Below are 18456 nucleotides of genomic sequence, written 5' to 3'. Positions count from 1 at the left end.
GGTTAATGTCCAGATACGTGGACCGTCATGGCGGCACTTCCTGTTTCAGCCTCGAAACCAGACGGTTTGCAGACGTGTCACGTGACGCACCGACGCACGTTCTAACCTAACCTAACCTATTCTAATAAATTAGCATAATTATTACCAATTATATTATTAGAATAGGTTAGGTTAGATTAGAACGTGCGTCCCCACTGTGTCCTTTTCTTTGCTGGGATCAGCGATGAGGCGCCATGACAGCCGCCGACGTTCGCTCGCGTCGTCACGTGACACATCGTCTGCAAACCGTCTGGTTTCGAGGCTGAAACAGGAAGTGCCGCCATGACGGTCCACGTATCTGGACATTAACCAAAGATATGAAATAAATTATTTAAAAAAATGTGCAAACATCTGTATTTCTCAGATTCACAACTGTATATCTACTTATCCTTCCCTGTATATACATAAACAATGCTTAAAAATATAGTATATACAATTAAGAAATATATATATTATCGATTCTGCTGTCACTCTGGGCAAAGGTCAATAAACAGTGCTTACATCTAATGCAATAAAACTGCTAAATCGGTTCTTCTATCCAGATAACTTCGAACATGTAGAGTTATCACCCAACCCATGTGACTAATAATCGTTCCAGCTGAAGGAGGGTTGCCAGTCTGCAATAAGAAATAAAATTATTAATAAATATCAAGTTCCAGATTTTTCAAAAATATTTAGAAATACTGTATCTATAAATAATTCTTAATTTTTTAAAATACCTCGTAACAACCAGGGAAAATCTTTTTAATGATATTTTAAAAGATGTTACGTCCATTTTAATAATTTTAAAAAATTTGCATATTATATGCATATTTGTTGTGAATTGTTTTGAAAATTATTGGAAAAATGTAACTTTCATGTTATTGTTATAATTTTAATGTATGCATACAGACTGAGCATAATTTAAAAATTTACCTATTCAAAATCACCTGCAGAGGTGTCTACTGATCAAAATTCCACCAAAATTAATTGCAATATTCTTTCATAACATATGGAAGCAATTTCCACAAAAAAGTTCCAAAAATCATCAATGGAATTTGGTGATGTGAGGCTAACAGTATAAGAAGGCAATTGTAAAACATACAAACCAGAAATATAAATAAAAAATGGGACTGATAAGTTTAATGTACTGTACTACTCACTCACAAGTACTACACTATATAACACTTTACATTGTAGCATTCACTAATTAGAAAAGGTACACAAGATACAATATTTGGTACATTTGAATAGAGTATCTAATAAACAGTGTCTTATTGGCAGAATGCAATTGATCATTCAAGGTCTTTTCAAAAACTGTATTATTCTGACTTTTAAGGCTGTCAAATTGGAAATGAAGTCTTGAAAAATAATCTTTAAAGTTATTGGGGATACTTCAAAAGCATTAAGATCAGGATTAAAAGAGAACTGTGTTATTGGAAATGAGTAAGTAATCATTGTCATCAATAAAATTTACACCAGCTATTGTGTGGACCATCCCATAAAAAAATGCTGCATTTCCTTATATTGAAGCCAAGCAGTCATTCTTCTGAATGTATATGGTGTTGGCAGACTTCTTTAAATTAGTTACATCTTAAAAATTCTCATCACAATTCAGCATTAGTACTTGTTTGGTGAGGTTTTCAGCATTACTATCATTTTGAGAATGCAGCACTGCAAGTAAAGCACATTCATGTAAGAGCTATTGCATTTTCACTATCAAGTATGGCATTAAATGTCTTTTTCTTTATACTTATCAATTATTTGCAGAAGTTTTAAGTATTATATTTTTTCTCTGCTCACAATACCAAATTGCTGTGGTGGTGACTTACGGAACTTTTTTTTCTCTGAAAATCACTTCTGCATGCTCCAAAGAGTATTCCTATTAATTTTGTTTAATTAAAAGTTTTTATAACTAGATAACTCAGCAGATGACTCTAAATAGGAATACTTTAATTATCATCACTTTTTAAGCTAAAACTATATTGATTTTAGTAATGAATACTTGTTAGATTTTATGNGCGGGACTGTATTAAAAAACTTCCCAAAGCTTCATGTCAATCGTACTATGCCAGAAACCTTCGTGGGAGTATATTAAACAACTTCCCAAAGTTTCATGGCAATCGGATAAACAGTGTGGTAATGCATGAAGGACAGACACACAGACATACATTTATTTTTATATATATAGATAACTGTTCATCACAACATATGCAGCAGTAAACAACATTTATGTATTATTCTGAGAGTAATGAGTAACAAATGCTTTTGAAAAACAGTATTCATTATTTCATACAAGTACAGAAGTAATAGATATTACTGTCTGAAGATGATATAGAAATAATAGTCAGATAATATGTATTATACATTGATATATAATTAAATAAAAAATATGAAAATTACAAAGAAAAATAATAAAATAAAGTTTTATTGAATTTAATTTTATACTTATATGTTTATACATATATTTTTTGTTTTACAGGGGCAAAAATTTGTAGAAGAAAATGTGGTTTTAGTTACGGGCTTTGCTGGTGGCTTCCTTCTTGGTTTAGCATCTGCCTGATATAATGACTTTTAAGTAGTATAATGAGGAAAGAATATATTTTGTTTTCTGAAAAGTAGATAAATATAAATTTCAAAAATTTTAATAGAATAAATTTATTGTAGAAGTTGAATAATAAACTGCAAAGTTTTCCAAAATTTAAGTTATAAATTTTTGAAATTACATGTACTTGGAAAAAATTTTTTATAAAAGAAATTTAAAATAATTTTTTTTTTCCTGATAAGAGAGACGTTTTTGTATTTAAAATTTATTGGAGAATTAGGATACATCCTATAAGCCAAATATATTTTGATTACCATACAATGGTGCATCACATTTTTTATTTCAATTTTTTTGGGAAAAATTTTTATAATGTAAAATGTATTTCATATTAAAGAAAGTATTTTATTTTCAATAATTTGATAATTAGAATTAAGAATTCACTGATATATCTGCACAGTAGATAATAAATATATGTAATGTATGATCAAATGAAAAGGGGACAAGATATTTAGCAACCACCACAAGGGGTGGAAAATGGTTATTTTGTTAATATCTGTGTTGCTATTGAGTTTATGATGATGATGATAAACTTCAAGATAAGATTCTCTACAAAAAATGGTTGTTACCAAATTTTTGATACAAGCAATTTCTGCTCAATCAGATGCTGGCTGTCCACTTAGTGCAATCTTGTCACATCACCTGATGATTCATAGAGCAAGACAATTGTTGCCATACTTTGTGCAGAATGGAAGGTAATTTGCAATGAATTATGGGAATTTTTTAAATTGCAATAAAACTTAGTTTTATATTTTTGGAAATACAATTGGAATTATGGATGCAGCATGCTGATTGGCACTGGCAGACATGCAAAATATATATTGTCCCAGTACTCTTATCATCATCAGTGTGACTTTTGAGGCAATTGAATCGCCTTCAGTTCAAGTACTAATTGGAGAGCCAGCATAAAGTTGAAACTGTAAATCACCACATTCATGCAGATATTAAAGGAGTAAAGTACAGGTACTGGTACCAGTATCTATACTATTATTAGAGGTGTGTATTAAAATTAGGAATGAAAAGAATGCTCCATCGTTGTTCTTGAACAAATTCATAAGAATAGGTCTGTTGAAAATAATCCAGTGGCTTTCTTCTGTCTCTTGGATTTTGTCGTCTTTGTTGATAATTTCTTTCTCTGACATTTCTTTTATGGGTGCAAGATTGTCTTATATTCAAGTAAATACAGTATGTAGAAATTCATAAATGTAAAAAAAAGTTTTGAATATTTAATGTTTTACAAAGGCTTTCTGTGAAATAAAAAAAATTATAATACAAAAATGTAAATACCATATTTACTCAAATATAAGACAATCTCACATATAGGACGAAGTGTGACTTTAAAGATCAAAATAAAGAAAATTAGATTTATTAATACAACTCTAACTTTATTTTGTTTAATAACAAATAAAATATCAAATGCATGTAAATGCTCACATTGTCTCACAAAATTACTGGCATTTTAAACTTCAAGGAAAAATCTTGTAAAATTGACAACATAATTTGTTCATGTAAAGCTGGACAATTGGGAACCTTTTTTGCCAATTCTTAACAGTCAAATTCACACTTCATGGATTACACTTATAAGTTTCTCCGAATTTCCAAATAATCATCTGTTTTCACATGGAAATGAGTTAAAACTTATATTGGGCTCCCATGTAATTTTGGAATTCAATTCAAAAGCTTTGCTTTTCTTATTGTTATTCATCTTTACTCCTGACAATACACAAGAACGATTCAAATGACCCAGATAAAATACTTTTGTTTTTAAACACCAGAAGGAGAGAATCTAGTAAAATATGCAAATATGTAGTTTATAAAAATTATACAAAAACAAAAAGAATCCTTCGCTTGCGCATTTGAAGCAGTAAAAAATGGACAAAAACCTTGTCTTATATGCGAGTAAATATGGTAATTTTAAAGATGTTAATCCTAAAACAGATTATATTAAAACTTTTATAATGAAACTTATGCAAAACTGAAGTAAGCCATATAAAACCTAAGATTGTTTTAATGCAATTTTTCACTTTAGCTTTAAAAATTTTTATCAAATCAAAGATGAAAAATGATCTAATCCATCTTCATCACATTGAACATTTTGGTTGCATCAAACAAATCAAATCTAAGCATAAACAGAATATATTTTTTAATAATCATCACTTTATATCCATTGAATGTTTTGTATACATAATGCTTAAAATGTTTCAAAAATTTTTATAGTTAATAATTTACTGTACAATAATAAACTTTATAGAGCTTGAGCGTAATTTGTAACAACTAGACGATGATGACGACGATAAAAGATGACAGTTTACTTTTTAAATGTCTGAACTTTATTTAATAAATTACTTAAAATCAATGTGAACTTAATTTAAAACCTTTAAAAGTAATTTAAATAACTATGTTTTTAATGCGTATTATTTACTTGACTGACAAAGAAATGAAAATTTTGTTACATTTGAAATTATTTAGATAAACTGAATTTGTCCATCACTTTTTAAATACAACCTTTACTACAGTATATATAAAAAATTTTATGTAAAATTAATTTTTATGCATTTTATGTATTATTAGTTTTTATTCATTTCTTTTAAGCTAACTTGTATTAAATAAGAATATTAATAGAAAGATTAGCTCTGTAAAATACAGTTTCTTATGCAATTACTGATAGTATAACATTTATTTTACAGATACAATGCTTTTCTGTACAGGATATAAACAAACCAAGAGGCCAAACAATTGCAGCACACCTATCGGCAAACTTGTTTATTACCTCTACTTTTAAGGGTGAAAATAATAGGCATCCATTGACTCTGGTAAAAGTTTACTTAGGTAGTCCGAATGGTGACCAGCATAGCTACTTACACCGGCATTTAAATAAAAAAAACTTTCATTCACCATTGACATATTTCTAATTCCTTGTCTCTTGATTCATTCAATAAAAAGCATGGTTCGGATAATTCTTTCATAACTTAGTCCTTTTCAATTGTAGAAACTTTTTCCGCATTCTTAACATATATCTACATTCTTCCTATTAAGATTATCAGGTTTTATTTGGTGCTTACCTTCAGGACTGAAGGTACAATATTTGGCTCTTTCCAAACTTACTCGTATGTTGAACAAACAGGTCGAAAAATATTGGGATTACTCCCAATATTTTTTCTTCTTGGAACTATATAACGAACGAAAACTGATTTTATAGTTAATATATTTAAATAAGTTGTCATTTCAGCGAGATCTGTGAAACTCCCACAAAATCAATGCCCTCTTTTTCTCGCAATTTTACAATCTTTATCAAACCATTCAAGACCAACTCTGCCTCTTATCCCAAATTTTCTTACTAATCCACATTGCCTAGCAGATTTTCAAATGAAAGTAATGATTAATGAATAAGTTCATTCAATATTGTCACAATTGTATTAATTATGCAGTATTTGTGAATCTTAGAGAAAAGTTTGTAATACTTTTAATCTAACATTGATTAAAATTTTTTTCAAATATTTTATTACTCTACGAATCTTTCACAAGTTCTCTCAAATTCAAGATTCTCTCAGTTTGAGGGCAAATGTTAACAAAACTGTTTAAAAAAAAAAAGATAAATAATACCATTTAAATTAAAATTATTTCTAATTTTAAGCTTTAAAGTGGATGAACAAAATCATTCCCCACACAAATATCCATACATACAGAAAATTCCCCAAATTTTCTCCACATTTCAAGATTCCAAGTCCAAAAATGTAAAAATTTTGGAGTCATTTTTGTAGGACCTTTCAAGATTTTTACATAGTTTGATATGCACAAAGTATGAGGATTAGGAGGAAAAAAAAACATTTGTAACTTTTTAATAAAAACTTTTAATTAAAACTAATGTGATTTCTACTTTTTTTTTTTATTAAATTTCATACTGTAATATACTAACATAATTGTTATAAATTTTTATGAAATAAATGCAACTATTCTTCATGATTAAATTGCATAGCTAAAGTTAAAGAATGGAATTAGGAGAATATGAAAGTATCTTATCTGTAATTTATAAATGAATTGCATATTTTTTAGTAATAATAGGAGCTAACTCAAAAATTAAAAATATTTAAATAATAAGTATCTTTAACATGTGCACAATGATTGTATTGCAAATGATTGAATAAACTAGTGTTACCCTCATAAATGCTTTAATTTATTTGTTCAAACTTCAAAATGTTTTTTCTTTTTGTGTCAATGGAAAGGACTTGAGATCCTGTGGTCCTCCTGTTGTCAGGAAAACTTCATGATGAATGACAGTTTTTTCTTACCCTATTTCTTTTAAAAATAATAAGATATTACTGATGGCTGGTAGTCTACCACTCTGGGGACAGAAATCTGGCCCACTTAATAACACAGCCATCTGGCTTTTGAATTGGCATATACCAAGCAAAATTGAAATGTTATACTTTAACAAATCATTGTTCGATATTTTTTTAATCATTTATTATTAATCAGCAAACTTAATAATCATTCCAGGGATTGTAGTTCAGGTGAGTAACACCAGGAATTTCTTATGAATAGTGTGTCAAATGTGTGGAGTCTCATCCTTTACCATCAGGCCAAACTCAAATAGTATGGAATAAAAGCCCTCTTAGTGAAAAGTATAAAAGCCCTCATGGAGAGTTGAAAAATAAAAATAAATGTTCTAATAAATAAATTTGTATTTTTATAACAACATTTTGTAACAAATTTATTTTCAATATAACTAATAAAATCATACAATTTATATGTTTTTAAAAAATAATTTTTATTATCTAAAAAAAAATTCATAACATGATACTAAAACTAGAATCAAACCAGAGTAATATTATTAACTCAACACTTTTCAATATCGCCACCTTTTTCAACCCAATCCTGAAAGCTTCCAAGATAACATTTAACCCTAGGAATGATAAATTAAATATTTGTAAATATCATCTTGTCATTTTAATTAAAAAAAAAAACTATGCAAAGGTAATATAATTTGAATTTAATTTTATATTTTAATAATTTTAAAAAATTTGCATATTATATGCATATTTGTTGTGAATTGTTTTGAAAATTATTGGAAAAATGTAATTTTCATGTTATTGTTATAATTTTAATGTATGCATACAGACTGAGCATAATTTAAAAATTTACCTATTCAAAATCACCTGCAGAGGTGTCTACTGATCAAAATTCCACCAAAATTAATTGCAATATTCTTTCATAACATATGGAAGCAATTTCCACAAAAAAGTTCCAAAAATCATCAATGGAATTTGGTGATGTGAGGCTAACAGTATAAGAAGGCAATTGTAAAACATACAAACCAGAAATATAAATAAAAAATGGGACTGATAAGTTTAATGTACTGTACTACTCACTACAAGTACTACACTATATAACACTTTACATTGTAGCATTCACTAATTAGAAAAGGTACACAAGATACAATATTTGGTACATTTGAATAGAGTATCTAATAAACAGTGTCTTATTGGCAGAATGCAATTGATCATTCAAGGTCTTTTCAAAAACTGTATTATTCTGACTTTTAAGGCTGTCAAATTGGAAATGAAGTCTTGAAAAATAATCTTTAAAGTTATTGGGGATACTTCAAAAGCATTAAGATCAGGATTAAAAGAGAACTGTGTTATTGGAAATGAGTAAGTAATCATTGTCATCAATAAAATTTACACCAGCTATTGTGTGGACCATCCCATAAAAAAATGCTGCATTTCCTTATATTGAAGCCAAGCAGTCATTCTTCTGAATGTATATGGTGTTGGCAGACTTCTTTAAATTAGTTACATCTTAAAAATTCTCATCACAATTCAGCATTAGTACTTGTTTGGTGAGGTTTTCAGCATTACTATCATTTTGAGAATGCAGCACTGCAAGTAAAGCACATTCATGTAAGAGCTATTGCATTTTCACTATCAAGTATGGCATTAAATGTCTTTTTCTTTATACTTATCAATTATTTGCAGAAGTTTTAAGTATTATATTTTTTCTCTGCTCACAATACCAAATTGCTGTGGTGGTGACTTACGGAACTTTTTTTTCTCTGAAAATCACTTCTGCATGCTCCAAAGAGTATTCCTATTAATTTTGTTTAATTAAAAGTTTTTATAACTAGATAACTCAGCAGATGACTCTAAATAGGAATACTTTAATTATCATCACTTTTTAAGCTAAAACTATATTGATTTTAGTAATGAATACTTGTTAGATTTTATGATAAATTTATTGTATTTATGCAAAAATATTTTTTTTTATATTAATAAAAATTTTTAATGAAATGAAACTTTAAGATATTATAATTTTTAACTAAATAAATTATACTTGATTCTAATTAGAATTCATAAATTTTTGTCACTTTTATTTCATAATTTTGCATTAGTAAAAAAAAGGAACAGATGCAAACTTCAACATAATATACAGTGCAAGACAAAAGTTTAAGACTACTGTATGTTAAACATTTCTACTAACTTAAAAACAGTTATTTATCACACCAGTGAACATTAACACAAAATTTCTTAAATTTAATATATATTTAAGTTTACAAAAAGAGCCCCAACATAAATAACTGTTTTAAGTTAGTAGAAACATTTAATGAAATTAAAAGCAAAAAACAATTATTGTATGTAATTCTCTCAATGAAAGTTTTAATTGAATGACTAAAAAAAGCATACAAATACAAACATTGAAACTTTATTAAAATATGCTTATAATTAATATAAAGTGGTGCTTTATACTTCAAATTTAATTCATTCCAGAAGGCCAAAGCAAATTCCAAAGCAAATTTTTCCATTACAAATAATGCAAAGTGAATTAATCCATTCCCTAAATAATAGCTATTTTGATAAACTTAAAATAGCAAATACACATCATTTAAGGTAAAAATAACAAATTACAACACAGGAAAACAATAAATGAAATATGGAAATATTGTATAATAAAAATCCAGTAACATTTAAAACTGTGTATGGTGCTATCTGTTATGATATTTTAAAATTATTAAAAAACTTTTTAATATTTTTAATTATTATAAAATGGCAAAAAGCATAATTTTGAGAACAAGGATAGTGTGAAATTCGATTTCATATAATTTCATAAAAGAAGTTAATCCTTTAAATTTATAATAAATTCCTTTAAGTAAAGGAATTTTGGACCTACAAAAACAAAATGTAAAGTGCATGAGAAATTTATAACTCTTTCTGTTTAACTATAAACATTCTCACGATCAAACCGTGCACAGTTTACACTTACAGGCAAAATTCATCATATTGTTGTCATTCTAACATCAACTTTAACCCCACACCTGCTAAAACAATTGATCACCTGACTAATTTTCCCACCATGAAAAGTATAAAAGCCATCCTCCTTCCCCTCTCGGGGGAGTCGCCAATCGAACGACCAAGACGGACATTAACTTCCCTTAGACCTACTATATGACATTAATTGGAAGACCTTGAGCCCCACCTCGCACTGCCTTTCAGAAATTAAAGCCAGAGTATCCATCCGATATTATCCCAGAGGTATGAAATATTATTGTAAACTCTCTCTCTCATCTGCGAAGTCTAAGGAGTTTTGTAAATTTTTATTTAGTTAGCGCGTTAAATAAACTGTTGTTTTGTTTTAAATGGTGTCATTACTCAACTTTGCCAATGTCTTATCGTCGACCCCTCCAACTCTCCTCCACTCGCGTAACGCGTAACTGAACGAAACGCCATTCTTTACAAGAAAGTAGGTCATCGACTTGTGGCCGGAAGGAGAGGACTTCCCAACCTCCCCGGCAGCTCACAATGGATTTCATAAAAAGCTATAAATTCTAATAACAAGTAAAATTGTAATTAAGTCCGATTGTACTCAAGATATGACACGAACACACTATCTCCCCATCCCATTGACCTTTAACCATCAAAATTTTATGGCATCACTCCACTATTAGACAAACATCCCTGCAAAATTTCAGAAATTTTTGACAAAAAGTACAGGCGTTATTAAGCTTCAAATAGGGTGAACAAAATCGTGCACCCCACACATATTAACACCCATACATATAGAAAAAATCCCAGAAATTTTTTGCATTTCTCAATGTTTCAAGATCCTGAGTACAAAAATGTAAAAATCTTAAGGGGTCATTTTTTGACCAATCGCCATACTTTCCTTCTGTTATATATATAACAGAGCTGGGACAGTAAAATGAAAAATGCATTTACTGTTTGCACACAGTCAATTCAGCTTCTTAAAAATGGCCACTAGATCTACCATACATTCACTGCTTTCATGCTTTGCAATCAATTCCTTTTTCATCTCAATTGTCAATATAATCTTCCTCTTAATTTTGTTGCTTCCACACACTTCTCAGATGCCATGGTTAATAACAAATTGGGTGGAACAAAGTTTTTGTATATTTTTAATACAAAACGTACAGTGTTTATTTGTAATAATTAATTTATATATAATTTAATTCTTTTTGTTTGTTTATTTAAAAATGGGTACTAGTAAAACTTAACAATTATGAAAAGAAACAAATTAACATACCATCAAGATAGAATATCAGAATGTAAAATTACAAAATTATTAAATAGATTCAAAACAGTTACATACAATTATTTAAATGATTCTGACAGTTATGGAAAGAAATCATGCACAGGGTGATCATCTATCCATCAGGGAAAAATGGATGATTTTGAGATGTGCAAGCATCATGAATGTGTGTGCTAGAAATATTACAATGCAATTATAGTTTCCAGTTAGCTCAAGAACTACTCTTAGAGTAATGTAACACCAGATAATCTTCAGTATGTGAAAATGAAAACATAACCAGAACTGGAAAAAAAAAATATTTGCTAGCCACTCACTTTTGCAAAGATGAATGTTCAAACAGTGAATTTTTGGAAAATTTCATCTTTAATGGTGACAAAAAATTTAATATTGATTGTCCTGATATGCTTAATTGTTTCTGGCATGACCTACAAAATGACTCACAGTTTTTTTCTTGATGAGTTCAGAAAGTACAGGCTCAGTTACAATACCAAATGATTCTACAAGCACAAACAAAACCAAAGTTTAATTTGTTTCCCCAAGATCAAACTATTGATGACTATTGGATGACTGAAACATTCCTGGAAATTATTTATGTGAGAAATCAGACTCTCTTTTGGAAGTTTTAAATGCTAAAATTGTGATGAAGGAATGTGATTTTATAATAAACATAGAGTTGTGTTCTTTCATCATTATTTCCCTTCTTTCTCCCCTTTTCACCCTTTGCCCGGGGAATAGACCTTTTGACCCCTCCGTGTACTGCATCAATTCAAAAGGTGACCTCCTAGATGGGCAAAGTCGTCATAAACGACCGAGACAGATCTCCCCTCTTCCCAGGGTATCACTCGATTCTAAAGTATCTGCGATGTTCAAGTAAATAACCAATTAGAAACAATGAACATAGGTTACTATATAGAGGGCGAACAAAAAGGTCACCTGCAAGGGTAGACCGTACGGTGAGAAACTATATCATGTTACTGAGGATGGCCAGTCATTACCCCAAGTGATGACGACTTTAATGCTGACTGGTCAACTGGGGTGACGATGATGGTCACAACTTTGTCACACATGACGGCAGAGACGGTAATAAATCTGAAGAACTGTCAAATTCAAGTAAACAACATATACTGCAAATACAATTACGTCAAAAAAAATCCCAGATATTTCCCACGCTAATCGGGTATAAAAGGGGATTACTCCTGCACCTCCAGGCGATCACCGGGAAGAAGCACCAGGACCGAAACCTTCCAGCCTTCTCTACCTTTGGGAACTTTGCAGTTTCTGATCGCCACTGCAAACGAGGTAAAGACTTAGAAGTGAATATTTTCTAAGTCCCTGCTAAACCGAGAGAGAGGGAAGTAAAAATTTTCTATCTCGGTTTAGGCTAGACTTAGAAAAATTTCACTTCTTTTTCTCAGTTTTAGATTAGTTCTTAGAAAACTCATGGGTAATGGACCTTCGATGGTCCCGCCGACAGGAAAGACAGACATTGGCAGTCTAATATTGTCACGACACGGATATATTACTAATATCATTATTGCTATTTTTCTCTTGTTTGAGTTTAGAATGTAACTGCATGTATTTGTACCATTTGTTATAAATTAGATATGTTATTCTTAATTTTAATATTGTGTCATCTTTGAGTACGACCAACACCTCGTCACGACTTCATTACCCCTCCCTCTCACTTAACCATCGCCATCCCTGACAACGAAGCTGATAAGTGGGGACAAGCTTGCCGCTATACCCCCTCGATTCACATTTATGTTGTTATGAGATAAGCTATGAAAACTATATTTTAATAAGATAATGAACCTATAAATGGTGCATATTCAACTTGAATTGGTTAATTTAATTACAAATGGTAACTTATTAAAATAAACTTATATTTGCATGTTCTGTCTAGTCATTTAGTTATAACTCACCTAAAAAATTTTACTGAGAAAAATCATAAGTGGTCTTAAATTTTTGTCTTGCACTGTAAGTTAGCTGTTTACTGCCAAAATATTTTAAATTAGTTTTTATTTACTCATCGATTAATTCACTTTCATACAGACTATTTAGACTTTCATACAGACTTAAAAGATNATACAATGGTGCATCACATTTTTTATTTCAATTTTTTTGGGAAAAATTTTTATAATGTAAAATGTATTTCATATTAAAGAAAGTATTTTATTTTCAATAATTTGATAATTAGAATTAAGAATTCACTGATATATCTGCACAGTAGATAATAAATATATGTAATGTATGATCAAATGAAAAGGGGACAAGATATTTAGCAACCACCACAAGGGGTGGAAAATGGTTATTTTGTTAATATCTGTGTTGCTATTGAGTTTATGATGATGATGATAAACTTCAAGATAAGATTCTCTACAAAAAATGGTTGTTACCAAATTTTTGATACAAGCAATTTCTGCTCAATCAGATGCTGGCTGTCCACTTAGTGCAATCTTGTCACATCACCTGATGATTCATAGAGCAAGACAATTGTTGCCATACTTTGTGCAGAATGGAAGGTAATTTGCAATGAATTATGGGAATTTTTTAAATTGCAATAAAACTTAGTTTTATATTTTTGGAAATACAATTGGAATTATGGATGCAGCATGCTGATTGGCACTGGCAGACATGCAAAATATATATTGTCCCAGTACTCTTATCATCATCAGTGTGACTTTTGAGGCAATTGAATCGCCTTCAGTTCAAGTACTAATTGGAGAGCCAGCATAAAGTTGAAACTGTAAATCACCACATTCATGCAGATATTAAAGGAGTAAAGTACAGGTACTGGTACCAGTATCTATACTATTATTAGAGGTGTGTATTAAAATTAGGAATGAAAAGAATGCTCCATCGTTGTTCTTGAACAAATTCATAAGAATAGGTCTGTTGAAAATAATCCAGTGGCTTTCTTCTGTCTCTTGGATTTTGTCGTCTTTGTTGATAATTTCTTTCTCTGACATTTCTTTTATGGGTGCAAGATTGTCTTATATTCAAGTAAATACAGTATGTAGAAATTCATAAATGTAAAAAAAAGTTTTGAATATTTAATGTTTTACAAAGGCTTTCTGTGAAATAAAAAAAATTATAATACAAAAATGTAAATACCATATTTACTCAAATATAAGACAATCTCACATATAGGACGAAGTGTGACTTTAAAGATCAAAATAAAGAAAATTAGATTTATTAATACAACTCTAACTTTATTTTGTTTAATAACAAATAAAATATCAAATGCATGTAAATGCTCACATTGTCTCACAAAATTACTGGCATTTTAAACTTCAAGGAAAAATCTTGTAAAATTGACAACATAATTTGTTCATGTAAAGCTGGACAATTGGGAACCTTTTTTGCCAATTCTTAACAGTCAAATTCACACTTCATGGATTACACTTATAAGTTTCTCCGAATTTCCAAATAATCATCTGTTTTCACATGGAAATGAGTTAAAACTTATATTGGGCTCCCATGTAATTTTGGAATTCAATTCAAAAGCTTTGCTTTTCTTATTGTTATTCATCTTTACTCCTGACAATACACAAGAACGATTCAAATGACCCAGATAAAATACTTTTGTTTTTAAACACCAGAAGGAGAGAATCTAGTAAAATATGCAAATATGTAGTTTATAAAAATTATACAAAAACAAAAAGAATCCTTCGCTTGCGCATTTGAAGCAGTAAAAAATGGACAAAAACCTTGTCTTATATGCGAGTAAATATGGTAATTTTAAAGATGTTAATCCTAAAACAGATTATATTAAAACTTTTATAATGAAACTTATGCAAAACTGAAGTAAGCCATATAAAACCTAAGATTGTTTTAATGCAATTTTTCACTTTAGCTTTAAAAATTTTTATCAAATCAAAGATGAAAAATGATCTAATCCATCTTCATCACATTGAACATTTTGGTTGCATCAAACAAATCAAATCTAAGCATAAACAGAATATATTTTTTAATAATCATCACTTTATATCCATTGAATGTTTTGTATACATAATGCTTAAAATGTTTCAAAAATTTTTATAGTTAATAATTTACTGTACAATAATAAACTTTATAGAGCTTGAGCGTAATTTGTAACAACTAGACGATGATGACGACGATAAAAGATGACAGTTTACTTTTTAAATGTCTGAACTTTATTTAATAAATTACTTAAAATCAATGTGAACTTAATTTAAAACCTTTAAAAGTAATTTAAATAACTATGTTTTTAATGCGTATTATTTACTTGACTGACAAAGAAATGAAAATTTTGTTACATTTGAAATTATTTAGATAAACTGAATTTGTCCATCACTTTTTAAATACAACCTTTACTACAGTATATATAAAAAATTTTATGTAAAATTAATTTTTATGCATTTTATGTATTATTAGTTTTTATTCATTTCTTTTAAGCTAACTTGTATTAAATAAGAATATTAATAGAAAGATTAGCTCTGTAAAATACAGTTTCTTATGCAATTACTGATAGTATAACATTTATTTTACAGATACAATGCTTTTCTGTACAGGATATAAACAAACCAAGAGGCCAAACAATTGCAGCACACCTATCGGCAAACTTGTTTATTACCTCTACTTTTAAGGGTGAAAATAATAGGCATCCATTGACTCTGGTAAAAGTTTACTTAGGTAGTCCGAATGGTGACCAGCATAGCTACTTACACCGGCATTTAAATAAAAAAAACTTTCATTCACCATTGACATATTTCTAATTCCTTGTCTCTTGATTCATTCAATAAAAAGCATGGTTCGGATAATTCTTTCATAACTTAGTCCTTTTCAATTGTAGAAACTTTTTCCGCATTCTTAACATATATCTACATTCTTCCTATTAAGATTATCAGGTTTTATTTGGTGCTTACCTTCAGGACTGAAGGTACAATATTTGGCTCTTTCCAAACTTACTCGTATGTTGAACAAACAGGTCGAAAAATATTGGGATTACTCCCAATATTTTTTCTTCTTGGAACTATATAACGAACGAAAACTGATTTTATAGTTAATATATTTAAATAAGTTGTCATTTCAGCGAGATCTGTGAAACTCCCACAAAATCAATGCCCTCTTTTTCTCGCAATTTTACAATCTTTATCAAACCATTCAAGACCAACTCTGCCTCTTATCCCAAATTTTCTTACTAATCCACATTGCCTAGCAGATTTTCAAATGAAAGTAATGATTAATGAATAAGTTCATTCAATATTGTCACAATTGTATTAATTATGCAGTATTTGTGAATCTTAGAGAAAAGTTTGTAATACTTTTAATCTAACATTGATTAAAATTTTTTTCAAATATTTTATTACTCTACGAATCTTTCACAAGTTCTCTCAAATTCAAGATTCTCTCAGTTTGAGGGCAAATGTTAACAAAACTGTTTAAAAAAAAAAAGATAAATAATACCATTTAAATTAAAATTATTTCTAATTTTAAGCTTTAAAGTGGATGAACAAAATCATTCCCCACACAAATATCCATACATACAGAAAATTCCCCAAATTTTCTCCACATTTCAAGATTCCAAGTCCAAAAATGTAAAAATTTTGGAGTCATTTTTGTAGGACCTTTCAAGATTTTTACATAGTTTGATATGCACAAAGTATGAGGATTAGGAGGAAAAAAAAACATTTGTAACTTTTTAATAAAAACTTTTAATTAAAACTAATGTGATTTCTACTTTTTTTTTTTATTAAATTTCATACTGTAATATACTAACATAATTGTTATAAATTTTTATGAAATAAATGCAACTATTCTTCATGATTAAATTGCATAGCTAAAGTTAAAGAATGGAATTAGGAGAATATGAAAGTATCTTATCTGTAATTTATAAATGAATTGCATATTTTTCAGTAATAATAGGAGCTAACTCAAAAATTAAAAATATTTAAATAATAAGTATCTTTAACATGTGCACAATGATTGTATTGCAAATGATTGAATAAACTAGTGTTACCATCATAAATGCTTTAATTTATTTGTTCAAACTTCAAAATGTTTTTTCTTTTTGTGTCAATGGAAAGGACTTGAGATCCTGTGGTCCTCCTGTTGTCAGGAAAACTTCATGATGAATGACAGTTTTTTCTTACCCTATTTCTTTTAAAAATAATAAGATATTACTGATGGCTGGTAGTCTACCACTCTGGGGACAGAAATCTGGCCCACTTAATAACACAGCCATCTGGCTTTTGAATTGGCATATACCAAGCAAAATTGAAATGTTATACTTTAACAAATCATTGTTCGATATTTTTTTAATCATTTATTATTAATCAGCAAACTTAATAATCATTCCAGGGATTGTAGTTCAGGTGAGTAACACCAGGAATTTCTTATGAATAGTGTGTCAAATGTGTGGAGTCTCATCCTTTACCATCAGGCCAAACTCAAATAGTATGGAATAAAAGCCCTCTTAGTGCCCATGGAGAGTTGAAAAATAAAAATAAATGTTCTAATAAATAAATTTGTATTTTTATAACAACATTTTGTAACAAATTTATTTTCAATATAACTAATAAAATCATACAATTTATATGTTTTTAAAAAATAATTTTTATTATCTAAAAAAAAATTCATAACATGATACTAAAACTAGAATCAAACCAGAGTAATATTATTAACTCAACACTTTTCAATATCGCCACCTTTTTCAACCCAATCCTGAAAGCTTCCAAGATAACATTTAACCCTAGGAATGATAAATTAAATATTTGTAAATATCATCTTGTCATTTTAATTAAAAAAAAAAACTATGCAAAGGTAATATAATTTGAATTTAATTTTATATTTTAATAATTTTAAAAAATTTGCATATTATATGCATATTTGTTGTGAATTGTTTTGAAAATTATTGGAAAAATGTAATTTTCATGTTATTGTTATAATTTTAATGTATGCATACAGACTGAGCATAATTTAAAAATTTACCTATTCAAAATCACCTGCAGAGGTGTCTACTGATCAAAATTCCACCAAAATTAATTGCAATATTCTTTCATAACATATGGAAGCAATTTCCACAAAAAAGTTCCAAAAATCATCAATGGAATTTGGTGATGTGAGGCTAACAGTATAAGAAGGCAATTGTAAAACATACAAACCAGAAATATAAATAAAAAATGGGACTGATAAGTTTAATGTACTGTACTACTCACTACAAGTACTACACTATATAACACTTTACATTGTAGCATTCACTAATTAGAAAAGGTACACAAGATACAATATTTGGTACATTTGAATAGAGTATCTAATAAACAGTGTCTTAT

The 18456-nt window shown here is 28.9% G+C and overlaps 1 protein-coding gene across 3 annotated transcripts in view; it reads left to right on the top strand.

Annotated features, from left to right (window-relative positions):
• LOC111629922 (FUN14 domain-containing protein 1-like) overlaps positions 1-6456 on the top strand; it is a 55981-nt gene extending 49525 nt beyond the window's left edge. For 2 of the 3 annotated variants that reach the window (XM_023373874.1, XM_023373873.1), the window contains exon 6: positions 2501-4068. In XM_023373874.1, coding sequence (XP_023229642.1) covers positions 2501-2581 — 81 coding nt within the window. In that variant the 3' untranslated portion in view covers positions 2582-4068. Of the gene's footprint in view, positions 1-2500; positions 4069-5307 lie in introns of those variants that run through there. The other variant, XR_002757418.1, reaches the window with a different exon arrangement.
• The last annotated feature ends 12000 nt before the right edge of the window (positions 6457-18456 follow it).

The sequence above is a fragment of the Centruroides sculpturatus genome, unplaced genomic scaffold, assembly GCF_000671375.1.
Source record: "Centruroides sculpturatus isolate CEXI.00-Female unplaced genomic scaffold, Cexi_2.0 scaffold529, whole genome shotgun sequence".
Taxonomy (NCBI): domain Eukaryota; kingdom Metazoa; phylum Arthropoda; class Arachnida; order Scorpiones; family Buthidae; genus Centruroides; species Centruroides sculpturatus.
Note: the sequence above shows the minus strand (reverse complement) of the source record. Positions and strands in the feature narration are given on the sequence as shown.